The 13604-nt window shown below is 37.3% G+C and overlaps 2 protein-coding genes and 1 long non-coding RNA gene across 3 annotated transcripts in view; 2 read left to right on the top strand and 1 right to left on the bottom strand.

The window, feature by feature from the left end:
* The first annotated feature begins 1590 nt into the window (after positions 1-1590).
* LOC120265535 lies at positions 1591-2891 on the top strand. Its single transcript, XR_005537675.1, has 3 exons — positions 1591-1988; positions 2081-2250; positions 2344-2891. It is a non-coding gene; the product is annotated as an uncharacterized LOC120265535 (long non-coding RNA).
* An 883-nt stretch (positions 2892-3774) lies between these two features.
* Positions 3775-4324, top strand: LOC120265165 (splicing factor 3B subunit 6-like protein; the record flags this gene model as incomplete). The annotated part of the gene is made up of 1 exon (XM_039273054.1): positions 3775-4324. A coding segment is annotated over one exon (438 nt), but the record flags the coding sequence as incomplete, so codon positions are not given.
* Positions 4325-6288: 1964 nt separating this feature from the next.
* The window catches only part of LOC120265164 (transcription factor TGA2.2-like), a 25721-nt gene continuing 18405 nt past the window's right edge, over positions 6289-13604 (bottom strand). Inside the window, exons 3-5 of the mRNA XM_039273053.1 lie at positions 7130-7401; positions 6610-6855; positions 6289-6496 (exon numbers count right to left, since the gene is read on the bottom strand). Of these exons, the coding sequence (XP_039128987.1) occupies positions 6350-6496; positions 6610-6855; positions 7130-7401 (665 nt within the window). The 3' untranslated portion in view covers positions 6289-6349. The remainder of the gene's footprint in view (positions 6497-6609; positions 6856-7129; positions 7402-13604) is intronic.

Below are 13604 nucleotides of genomic sequence, written 5' to 3'. Positions count from 1 at the left end.
TGGTGTGTACACCTGATGTGGTTCCTATTCATAGAACTTCTCTCAATCAATCTGATTGTTCAAGCATTATGATCAGTATTCATATTTATAAGTCATGGGACTGAGGCAAGTGTTCAAATCCTTTTCAAATCCTCTGCTCTCAATCCACCTGGCATTTCCCAACCAAAGTGATGCACAAGATTTGTAAGAGCAAACTCAATTGTGGCAACTACAAACTGCATTCCTCCACAAATCTTTCAGCAAACTTGAAATCATGTCATCAGAAGTGTAAACAACTGTTCATAAAATCTCTCTGGTATGAACTTCAAAGCCCAAGAATTCGACTCCCTCACTATCATGACTCTTGCTTTGATGATTACTATTGTTTTTGTGTTGATCACTGTCTTTGATGGTTTCTCTCGAGGAGGTAATAATGGAGTTGAAGGATGTTGTCTTATCACTTCTTTCATTAATGACGCAAGGCCTCACTTCCTTTCAAACTCTGTTAATTGAAGATTGTCCAGGGCTGAAGTCTTTTTCAGAAGGCCTCCAACCGCTTCTTCCTACTCTCATGAAAATGACAATCTATGAATGCTATCTCATGTTCAGTAATAGGAGAATAATTATGCAAGCCTGGAGGAGATTATTACCACATTCTCTCTACTATCTCATGTTCAGTAATAGGAGAAACAAGTTTCTCAGAAGGGTTCCTTTCCTTCTATCAGCAATTTTCATTTGTTCTATTGCATGTTTCATATATTTCTACATCAACAAGCCCTAATACCAAGGTACCAATTTTCCCCCATATTCTTTTCTAGTCTGTAGTTGTTTGAAAATGTATTTTATCATATCTAATTAAATTGATAAATAAACAATTAAACAAAGATCTTATCTATTTTATCACTTCATTTCAAACCTGAATCATGTGCCTTATGCTTAGCATTTTTGCCAATAGAAGCAACATGTTAATTAGAATTAATGTGAGTCAGTATTCTTATCATTGTGCTGACTAAGTGCCCTCTGTGAAATATTTGAATTTAGAGAATGAAGGAAGAAATGGCAGACATATTTTTCCGTACTTCATTGGATGTAAAAAAATAGGATACATAGAAAATAAAATAAAATGATTATTTTACAATCTTTTTTTGTATTTTCTAATTATTCCAATGATGTATTCAAACTTGAAGGCAAACTGCCTTTTTAAATTAACCAAATTAGAAACTTCGATAGAATGGGTTGATGTATATATGCTGACATTAGTGTTGGTATATCACCCCTAGCTTTATTGTTCTCTTTCCCATGTCTTGCGCTCTTGTTGATTTTGTTTCTTTTGCTTTCTTTTCTTATTGTTTTTGGGTTCAAGAATGAGGCCCCCAACATGAAGAGCGAAATCAGAATGATATTGAAAAGTATCCTTTCCAAGTGTTGGTTCAATTAGCAAATTCGGTGCATGGAGTCTTCTATCCGTGAATATGTTCTTTATTTTTGCTTCCTCAAGATGAATCAATTTCCCAATTAATCAATAGCTCATGAAAATATAATTTGTCTGCTTTTCTTCTAATATTAATATGTGAGTTTAATCCATGGAATTTACTGTAAATAAACCTTTGTTTTGAAATTTTTGTAACCACTTGATGCAGGAAAGATGCATCTTTGTGATCAATGTAGCGAAACTCTAGTGTTCTGTGCACATGATGGTTCTTAATGATAGAACTTCCCTGAAGCATTCCAATCCTTTTATCACTGAATATAATCCTGTGGGTGGAATTGTTTTGGTACTTAAACAAGTCATGGGAACTGAGTTAAATGTCTGAATCCTTTCAAATCCTCTGCACTCAATCCATTCGGCATTTCCTAACCAAAGTGATGATGTACAACATTTGCAAGAGTAAATTCAACTGTGGCAACTGGAAACTGGCAACTGCATTCCTCCTTTTGCCCAACACCAAATGAAAGAGACTCGAAATCATGTCATCTGAAATCTAAATCACTGTTCATAAATTTATCCGGTATGAACTCTTTGAGCAAGTCTCAAGATTTTAGATACCTCCATATTGCTGTCACATTGATTATCACTTTTGTTTTTGTGGTAATCTTGTAGCCCTCCAACTCAGTGTCCTTGATGATGCTCTAAAGCACATCTTATTCGGATCCTCCTTGGTTAACATTGAACATTTTCCATCCGCCGTCTTCGCCTTGTCTTGTAACTTCTCCATTACTTTTGGATTCCAAACAAGCACTGCCATGGCCCACTCCAAGAATATGCATGAGGTAATTGTTCCATCAGCGAACATATTCTGCAAAATGTTGGAGAATTACAACATTGAAGATCAACTAATTATAGAAGTGCATTGTTTTGTGCAGGGACTGACCAAAGTTCATTTTTAGAGAAAATGGCGCACACCTGATTCTCGCTTCTCTTTGTTCAAGAATTTAGAGTTTCTTACTCAAAGATTGTTTGAATGTGCTGTCAATTCTCAACTGCAAGTTTGTGTCTGATTATGGCCATGACTGAGCAAATGCCCAGGGACTTATCAAAACTTGACGTGTTGAAGAACTAAAGGATTCCTGAAATACTTTTAAGCTCTTTGTTGATGTTTTTGGAGATATCAATCAATTGCCACTTGTTTTCCTGCCTCAGCTTTTATATCAAGGATTTGGAATTGATGGCAACTATGTATTATCAGAATCAAGCGGAAGTTCATTCCTTGCAGATGAAAAGACATTATCACATGTTATGTGTTGTATCATCTTTTGCACTAGTTTTCGAATGTTGAAAATTAAACATGTTTTGATTTCTCTCTAGCTTACTACCTTTTGCACTAGTTTGCCAATGTTAAATTGGAACATGATTTTTTTATTGCTCTTCAGTTTACTGAATCAATTACAAAGGGTGTGTATTGTTGATTGTACTGTACTTGTGACCATGTTATTTCAGCTCCGTTGTCATAAATATAGAGAATAACTCACAACATCCAAATGGAGGTTTGCAATACAATCAGAATGACGTCATTTTAATAGAGAAGGAAGCCGAGAGAAAACAATAAAGAGGTCTGTTTGGTCCTTATCCAGTTAGCATTAAAAATATTCTGTGTGCCAGTGAACTATTGATCTAGCATGGATCTCCTCCGTAAAGTGTTTATCCCCGTTAAGAGGGACATGTTTGAAATTTTGCACAAACAAAATAAAGGCACATGTATATATTAGGATTAATTATGCTTTTATACACATACGTATCATATAGCCATAGATATATATGTTATGTGTCTCTTATAGTTTTTGCATTAGGTTAGTGGTAAAAATAAATTTGAAAAGATCTTAATTAATAGAAACTGATTTCGTTAAAATAATTGTTCATACTCCCAAACAAAACCATGACCAATTATTTTTTTTTTACTATTTTCATACTTTTAGAAAATTATTTTAGAATAATAAGAATAAATACAGTCATTAAATTCTCTGCAATTATAAAGAATATATTTTATATTTAAAATGTCATCAAAATGAACAATAATGTTATTTAATCAGTTGAAATTTTAGTTGTTATTATTATTTTTTCTTCTTTTGTAAGAAAGGATAAATAAGTTTTTCATTTTTTTTTTTGAAAAAAGAATAGATATTCAATTGATTATATTTTTAAAGAATGTATAAGTTTCAATGGAAAAGAGCTTCTAAATAGTAAAATACTTAGGAAGGGTATTAGAGTAATTTAGGAAAAGACCCGTGACCTCCAGTGCCTCATTAGGGCACATAAACCTTGTATAACAATATGCACCGGTTTGGGGGTGGGGTTAATTCCTCATCTGCTCCGGAACCGTAACCGTAACCCTAACCCTAACCCTAACCCTAGTCAGGAGCAAAGGCATCAATCGCTTGAGAAAGGGGAACACTCGGCTTCCGCCGGAGGTGAACCGTGTGCTTTACGTGCGCAACCTCCCGTTCAACATCTCCAGCGAGGAGATGTACGATATCTTCGGCAAATATGGAGCAATCCGCCAGATCCGGCTGGGCACAAACAAGGACACTCGCGGCACAGCCTTCGTTGTCTACGAGGACATTTATGACGCCAAGACCGCAGTCAACCATCTCTCCGGCTTCAACGTTGCCAATCGCTACCTCATTGTCCTCTATTACCAGCAAGCCAAGATGTCAAAGAAGCAGGACACGAAGAAGAAGGAAGAAGAGATCATGAAGATGCAAGAGAAGTATGGGCTATCATCCAAAGATAAGTAGTAGTTTGGTTGGTCTCTCTGCCACTCTTTTGTTTGTATATCTCTTATAATGAATGGATTTGACTGATGTATTGGTGACTCTTTTGGATTATATCAAGTTTCTTGTTTTATTACTTGGGTTTTGCAATGCCATAACTTGTTTGATGAATTGTCAGCATGTTCTTTTGTTTTGTGGTTGCTTACAAAACTCCCAAATTTGATGTTTTTTTTTTGTTGCGCTATATATACATATATATTATGTAATCTAGTTTGATTGATTGGTGATTTGATTGCAATCTTGTTTGACAAGAAGTTTTAGTGTGAGTTCTATTGGCTTGACTATCAGGGTAGTATTTGATCTTAGTGATAGCCATTGTTGGAGATGTATTGTGTATATTTTGTGTATAGATTGTGTATATTTGGAGGATAATTTCTTTTAAGGATATGTATGTTAACCTGGGGTATGTGGAACATAGGTTTTGGTGAACGGTTGAGGAATACAAGGCCTCTTTATGAAGTTCTTAAGTTATGACATGAAACAAAGGAGGATGAAACTATTATCATTTATAGTAGTAAGAGTTTGAAATACCAACCTCTAATGAGAACACTTTTACTATGTTATTGAAGTATTAATGTTCTGGCGACAAGGTATGAGCTTATATGTACAGTAATATTTTTGCTTAGAAGTTTAGAAGCTGGACAGGACCGAAGAAAATCCTTCTTCTTCTTTTTTCCTGTTTGGTTAACTTGTTTAAAAAGATGTAAATTTGATGCATCTTAATTCTTAATTGAATGAAAGGTAAATTTATATGTTGCAGTAATGGAGATTTTTCATTATTGCAAAATATATTGGAAATCCTGTGTGAGCTGCATCTTTTTCTGTATTTTTGTGTGTAGTGAGGAATCCTTGATTGCACTGTTTATGATGCTTGGATGATTGTGTAGAACATGCTGATGTCTGATGTAGAAAAAGTGGTTCAGCATGTCATGAAAAGAGTTGGTTCTAATTATTACCTATTCACAAGAAGGTTTACATAGGAGCTAACTTCAGATGCATGTAAAACATCAATTTATGATGTTAGCATTTCCTTTGGCAGTCTTTTTTTCAAATTCTTAATGTGAAGCAGCATACATCAGTTTTGCAGCATTTTCAGTTGAAAGTTAAGTAGTAAGAGTTTGAAGTTTGTTACTCCTTCTGTGTATCAATTGCTTTCAAATGTAAATAGTACTTATTATTCAAGGCTAAACCAGGCTTCTGTTTGGAAATTGCGGTCATCGATTGCCTTTGGTTGTGCATCATTAACATAGTGGCTGGTTTTATAGCAATATAAAGTGATGTATCACACAGCTATGTAAAGTGATATCATCCAATTGTTCTGCTTATTGTCAAAAGATGTTAATAATTGTTGTGAATGATGCATGGCTTGAAAGCCCATAAAGCAGGTTGAACCCTGTTTAGCCCAGAAAGCAGGTTGCACCCTATTCTTTTTCTCTCCTTTTCATTTATTTCAGGCTGAAATATGTTCTGCTTCATCTCTTATCATTCTCTTAAAATTTGCTGTGATTCTCCTGGGATTGCACAGCTAATTCAAAACCTTCACCCCTGCATCGCCTGGGATCAAATGTGATGATTCAAAAGTTAAAACTGATGCTGAAATCCTTTTCCAAGAGAGAATTCCATTGCTGATGAACTAGCTGCTTATGGTAGCCGCAACCCACATCTTTCTCTCTTCTTCAGAGGATTGGATTGTCCGAAATGGATTGACGATCCAAAATGGATTGAAGACCTCTGCATCAATCGCCAACTCTTCTTTTGTTTTATGTTTCTTAGTTCTTGTTCTTTTTCCTTTTCTTTAGCTCTAAGCTTTTTTGGTCTACAAAAAAAACCAGGATTCAAGCTTTCTCAGAACATCTTTAAGTGCAAACAATAAAAACTGGGTTATTAATATAGTAAAAATACGCTGTAACTCAACACACACAGAATGGTACAACATGAGATGTCTGAGACACTATTATAGATAGAGATGTGTACAAAATACATTAGACCCACCAGTGAGCTGAATTCTCCAGGCAAGCCTCATACATAAATTAAATCCACTAGTCAAACTAACAGCTTGTTATGGCCAACAAGACCTCTATGAATTAGTTTGCTGCCACCTTCATTCCTTAGGCCGGGCAAGCCCGAGAGAGCTCAAGGCCTGTAATCTTGAGAAATAATCATTTATAGCAAGAAGCGCACGTGCAAACTGGCATGTTGTCAATATCCTGTGCATTTGTTGCAGGGTTTGCTGCCGAAGATTGTCAGCCTGCTTATCACAGCAAATGAATTGTAATATTTTTAAGAGCTAGTGCAATTAGAGAAGATTGCAGGATGGAGAACCTCCCTTTATTAATGCAATAAAAAAGGTCAAAAGCCCACCTGGCGGATAAAATTTTTTAGGGTCCCCAGCTTTCCCATCGCCATTGCCATCTGACCCATGTAATTAGCAACATTTCCTGAAGGCCCTGACGGCCCAAGAGACCCAGCCAAAGTTTCTGCCAATGACTGTTGCAATGCTTCCATTCCTTGTGAAAGTGCATCTTCTGCTTGTTGTGACGACTGCTGAAGGTTGCAAATCCCGGCCAACTGCTGCTCTGTGAGAGGCTCCAGCTGACGAGTAAGTAGCTGCAATGTTACAGTATAATTAGATTTGACTGAACAATCTATTATGGCTGCAAAGTTCCATAAGTCATATAAACAGAAACCTAAATACCAATGGAGCAACATTGCTGACTTTTGGAAACATGCTGGAAATTCGAGAACTTGCAAAGACAGTTTTATATAAAGATAACTTCTATCCCGCTAACAAGCATCTCAATGTTCATGAAACAAATTTAGACTGGCCTTTGAAGATGCACTACATTTCCTTAGGGCTAGTGAGAGAAGTGAATCAGTAAACCTTAAGAAGCTCAGATGACCGGAAGCCTCCGAGCCATTGAAAACACCTTTCTGCTGGTGTCTTCCACATGCCAGATAACAAATGGAAGACATCAGCCTTGGCAGCAGCACTTTTCAGTTTAAAGATGTCATCATAGTGTGCCATGATTCCATCAACAATGGAACGGAGATTATTGTCACTTGCATGAGAGTTGACTGCAGATCTTAACTCACTTATCAGCCTATTATGTTCATCCAGCCATTGAGCGTACTCTATGTCAAAGATCACAGCCCCTGAAAGACAAATACAGAATTCTTGAATAGTTGCTAAAATGCAAGGCATATGAATAATTATCCATGTGGCACTGTATATATATATATATATATATATATATGTGAGCCCCACCCCTTAATTAAATCCTAGCCGTTGTTTATAATTATAATCCTAACCATTGATATTACTTAACTAAATCTAGCCGTTGATTGTGTTTTCAATTCAAAAGCCTATACACCTCTTCAACTCCTTCCGATTTAGATCACTGTTAGAAAAACGAGAATGACCTAGTATAATGATTGCAAATGAGCTAACCCCTTTAGTCACATCGGCTATGAGATGGATCCCGTTGTGTGCATATAAGTGGAGGGCAACCTTCCCTACTAGGCGGTCTTTTTGGGGTCCAGCTCTCCTCCACTTGCATGTGCATTACATTGGTGCTTTCGTTGAGAGTCGATGTAGGCACGACTCGTTAGGTTTTGGTCGGGTCTTGTTGCCACGAGGGTTCGACCAGGTGGTGGGCTGCTGTCGGGAGTCCGAGTGAAAGTGCCCACGAGTGAAATCTTGTTGGTCGGGGCGCCTAGATCTGCCCGGGAGTCGAAGAGGCGTCAGTGTCTTGATCGGTGGGGTAAAGTAATGATTGCAAATGAGCTAACCCCTTTAGTCCCACATCGGCTATGAGATGGACCCGTTGTGTGCATATAAGTGGGGGGCAACCTTCCCTACTAGACCGGTCTTTTGGGGTCCGCTCTCCCCTCCACTTGTGTGCATTACATTGGTCGTAGCGACCATCTAGCCCTGAGTCGAGAACCATATGTGGCGGTGCCAGACCAAACTCGTCGAGTCGTGCCCCACATCGACTCTCAGCGAGCACTCAATGTAATGCACACAAGTGGAGGGAGGCGGACCCCAAAGACCGGCCTAGTAGGGAAGGTTGCTCCCACTTATATGCACACAATGGGTCCATCTCATAGCCCGATATGGGACTAAAGGGGTTAGTTCATTTGCAATCATTACACCTAGTCTCCTCCTTCTCTCCCTATTTGTGGGTGGTGTCGGCGACGAGGAAAAGAGAAGGATCTCGCTGTCACGGGTTTGGTTGATCTGCTATTGACGAGGTAAGAACCCTCTTCCTTGGACCTTTGAAAAATATTGTAGAACTATTATTATTATTATTATTATTATTATTTTTATTTTTATTTTTATTTTTTTATTTTTATTTTTTTTTATCTTGATGTGTTAATATCGGATATTACTGATGGATGGGTAAGGTTAGCTTCTTGTTAGAGTTTGAGATTAATTTGATAGGTTTTAGATTTCGTTTTATATAATGGCAGAAAATCCTCTTCGATTTTAGAGGTCTTAGAGGCCGAATTTAGAGGATAGTCGAATAAGAAACTTGTAGAGTTCGACGTTGTATAAATATCTGTAGTATTCTATAAATTATAAATTTTTAGTCCCGATGTCGTCTATTGCTCACCGCTATGGCTGCTTGAGTGGCTGAAATAATGCCGCCAATCATGTCATCTGCCATTCGCCACTGCTGCTGCTCACCGTCGTTGTTACTTGAATGGCTGAGATAATGCCGTCAAATATGCCTGATGCTTTTGTTGGTGTCATTGCCGCCATTTGAGCGTCGTTATTCTTCTTTCGTTGTTGTTATCGTCGATGTTGCCCGATGTTGTTACTTTTTAACATCACCACCGGCGGATGCAGCTCTTGATTGGGTCAGTAAAGATTGAGAAACACGAGAAACTAGAAGATCTTTGTGAGGATGGTGGAATCAAGGCATGAAGAGGCATTGAAGATGAGGCGAGCTTGAGGTGTTGTGGCCATCGCCAACATAGTCGTCATTTCGTCATCCTTGTCCGGGTTACTGCGGTCATTCTCGACGACGCATGCCCGAAAAGCGGAGGAGAAAGCGAGAATTTGAAGATAAAAAAAGAGGGAAAAATAAAGATTTCAAGAAGAAGAGAAAGATCATGACCATCATCATGACATAGTTCTTTCGCTGTACATCATCAGCGTCATATCCTGACGCCATTGTTAATCACCGCCGATCGTTGCATGGTGGGGACAGCATTGCAGTCGTTCGTTTTCATAACTAGATCTTGAAGGAGATGGCCTCGCCCATCAACTATTGAGCGTCGCCGTGGCGCTGACCCACGACCGCAAGTGCCCGTCGCTCATTTGTGAAGACTATCAAAAGCGGAACCCGTATCTCGCTCGTTACTTGTGAAGTCCGAATTTGTTATCCCGTGATTACTTACGAGAAACGAGCTCCATAACCAGTATAAGAAGATGATTCCAAATCCAAAATGAAAAAAGAATCATCACAGGGCCGGTTTCTATCTCCCCATGATCCATCCCTTTGAAGCCATCTCTCCGTGACCCTTCTCCGATCTCTCATCACCCTCTCCGATGACATCGATGATTTTCCGCTCTAAGACCTTCACTGCCCCATTGATGCTGGGAGTTCTCGGTAGCTTGATGGCATTCATGGTGTGTTGCCGTGCGGTTCTTTTTTTATTCCAACTCCGATTCCCGGTCCGGCATCACCAATCGGAAGAGTAAAGCGACTCTCTAGATTTCAAAAAGAATCCCACGCTCAATGATATCAATGCCCGATTTCCTGCGAGTTAATGACGGATCACGTCACGCTCTCCACCGACCAAACATATGATCTGTTCATCCATCAAGAGTTGGCTCGACTACGGTTTGCCTCACTTGCCCGGTCACCATCAGGAAGCTCACTAATGCAAATATGAGTATACCCAACTCTACTCTGCGAAGCGGGTGGAGCAACTTTGCCCTAGAAAAACATTTAAAACCAATGAAGCAAACAATAATAAAGATATTTCTCCAAGACAATGAAGCATGGTGGCTCTGCCGCCGTCATTGCTACTGTTGCATACCTCGTCAACATGATCTGGACTTCTTTGAGTGAAGAAGTTAAAGCTAAAGCTGCATATGAAATTCGTTTGCTAACTAAATCCAATTTATTCAACCGAGATTGCTCTGTGCAATCGATGCGATCCCTTAGCTCTTGAAACTTTTTTTCTTCATCCAATCCTTCATTTCAAGAACACTCGATCGCTGCACTTCTCAACATCTTTAAAAGTGGAGCTTGGCCGCATTGCCATCTTCGAGAATGGTGAGTGCCGCTCTCATTGCTCGAAGTATCAAGGTTGAAGCTCGGCGAATCATGATCGCTATCCTTTTCTACCTCTTTTCCATTGATGAGTATCGAAAAATTATTGGAGAAGCACCGGAAGCCATTGCGGCATTGGTTGATCTTCTAAAACGTGGAACGTACAGAGAGAATAAAAAGAATGCGGTTGTGACACTATTTGGCTTTCTCATTTTTTTCCCGGAAACCTCCCAAAAAGTCATTGCCACCACGTGCATTATAAAGAAAGAAATTTAAAAAGAGCCTTGTTTGAAGAAGGCAAGCCCAACATTGTCCAAAGCAAAATAAATGAATATTAAAATAAGTTATAATAAATTATAGTGGGTTCTTTTTCATGTTGGCCCCATCTTAAACTATATATTTATCATATATAATCAGATGGATTTTTTTGGGATCGTGCATGTTTCTTTCCAAATCACGTTAGTGTGCCTTAAATCATCCACAATACATATATATATATATATATATATATATATATATATATATATATATATATACCCGCACTTCATGACTAATACCCATACAATCATTGGAGGTGTTTTCTCTATTTACGAAAATCATGCAATCAAAAAGAAGATTGAACTTGGCAGGTATAAGGGATCATCTGTTTCAGAATGAATACCCATGTGAAACTATTGCAATGCAAATGAGAGTTTGAGAAAACATGTATGCATGCATCTTGATGTGCATGATCCATTTTTTTTAAAAAGAAAAAAAAGAATTAATTAAAAAAAAAGACCCACTACATGAAAATGAATAAATGATATACAAAAATGAGAGGCAAGCATGCACATATATACTCACGGGCCTCACTCCAAATATATATATATATATTAAAATCATGGAAGTTGTAATGATACCTTATGGTGATTTAATGGGAAAGCACCTGCTCTTCATTTGGTGTTGATGTGATTAAAATAAAAGAAAAGAATTGAAAATAATGCCATGCATATATACTCATGGGCTATCATTCGGGAATGAATAAATGATGAGCATTGATTGTGAGTTCCACCAAGAAGGAATATATATGGGAAGAAATAATAATAATAATAATAATAATAATAATAATAATAATAATAATAATAATAACAACAACAACAATAAGAAAAATGGCAAGTAAACTGGATCTCGGATGGTCTGGCTGTGTGGGGCTCAAACTAAAAAAAATCTCTTATAAAAAATGAGGGAAAGAATGAGAAAAGCATGCAATACTATCCCTGCATACGTGCATGATTAAAAAAATATGCAAGAGAAAGAATCAGAAGCATGCATGCTCACATGTTCGTTTTCTCAAAATAATGAGAAGCATGTTACTATATACCCACGTGCATCAATAAAAATTTTTAAAGGTGAATATGAGCATGGCATGCATGCACGGGCACTTAAGGCAAAGTCATGCTTTGAAAAGAGTGCTTCATAAAAAAACCTGCACCCATATATAATCAAGAAATATATATAATCATGTATAAGAATGGCCCATGCACCATGCAACCCATATCCCATTCTCAACATCAAGGATGTAGCTGGTGAATTCATCAAGGCAAACAAATGAAATTAATTGAAAACTGAGACCACCAAAACAAGGTTAAGGCATGGTTATCCACCCGATTCAAAACCTCATATTTCTTAGGGTTTGCTTTTATTATCAGTTGTCATATCTTGAGGCAGCATCAATTAAAATAAATGAATAAATATACAAATCTGAGAGCACTGATAAGATAATTATCTTAAGACGATAACAAGACATGCAACGTGATAATAAGGCACAGACGGCGGCATGCGATAATATGTATATATATATAACAAAAAAAATCAAAATCAAAATCAAAATCAGAACAGCCAAGTCGAGATTCAAGATATGAAAAGAGTCAAGACTTAAAATCCATATAAATTGACAATTGAACTCAACGGTCTTGAGACCTCAGAAGTCAAAGACCAAAAGAGTTTCACAAGTCAATGTTTAAAAAAATCAATATAAATCGATAATTAAACTCAACAGTCTCATGATATCAGAAGTCAAAGACTCAAAGAGTTTCATAAGTCAAAATATAAATTGACAATTGAACTCAGCAGTCCGAGAGTTTCACAAGTCAATATTTGAATATATATATATATAAATCGACAATTGAACTCAGTAGTCTCAAGACATCAAATGTCAAAGGTTCAAGAGTTTCACAAGTCAAGACTGGAAAGAAGCTTCACAAGCATGAAAATCGAAAGCAAGTTTATGGTTCATCAACATTGAGAATTCATGACTTGAAACCCAAATTAAATTCAAAATGCAAATTCAGGGCACAAAATGTCCAAGACACAAGTTCACAAGTTTCTAAATCATGTCCGAGATTCAAAATTTCAAAATTTGACGAACACTAAATGTCAACAAAAGTCAAAGCGTATTTCACGGCAAAATAGTCAGAAGGAGATAAGATGCTACAATCATTGTTTACTTGGGCCCATAAGCCTAAGTGGCATCAAGATGATTTCAAATTCCTTGTATTTATAACGAAATTTGTAAATTCATATTTATTGAAATGAATGAAAATTTGTTGTCACAACTTATTTCCTTTTACACACTTATTTCTTAATCGGAGGTTCCTGAGACAATGTCCAGAGTAATTAACATTTAGGGCTTGCCCTTAATGGAAATAATAAACCCATAATCTCTTGAAGTCATAAAAATTAAATTTGATTTGTGGTCCATGCTTTTTAACCGGTCAATCTTAATCAAAGGCCGGGTGAAAAGAAAAGGAGCCATGATCATAAATAGCATTTCAACCACTAACCTGCATAAATGCATCGTAAAGTCACATTCTAGGAAGAAGATATCATTTTGTTTATTTTGATCTGAGAAGATATGCTTATCCATTTAGGTAGCGTTTGGTTAGATGTATTTTTGAATGTAGTGGATTTGGTTGTAGAGCCCTTGTATTGAAATACGGGGAGAGTTAAATTCGGTGTTTGGTTGGGTTGTATTTGAAAATCCTAGATTATAGAATTACGTGTTTGGTTGGAAGGCTTTATAAATCGGATTTG

This window comes from Dioscorea cayenensis, chromosome 7 (assembly GCF_009730915.1).
Source record: "Dioscorea cayenensis subsp. rotundata cultivar TDr96_F1 chromosome 7, TDr96_F1_v2_PseudoChromosome.rev07_lg8_w22 25.fasta, whole genome shotgun sequence".
In the NCBI taxonomy this organism is placed as follows: domain Eukaryota; kingdom Viridiplantae; phylum Streptophyta; class Magnoliopsida; order Dioscoreales; family Dioscoreaceae; genus Dioscorea; species Dioscorea cayenensis.
Note: the sequence above shows the minus strand (reverse complement) of the source record. Positions and strands in the feature narration are given on the sequence as shown.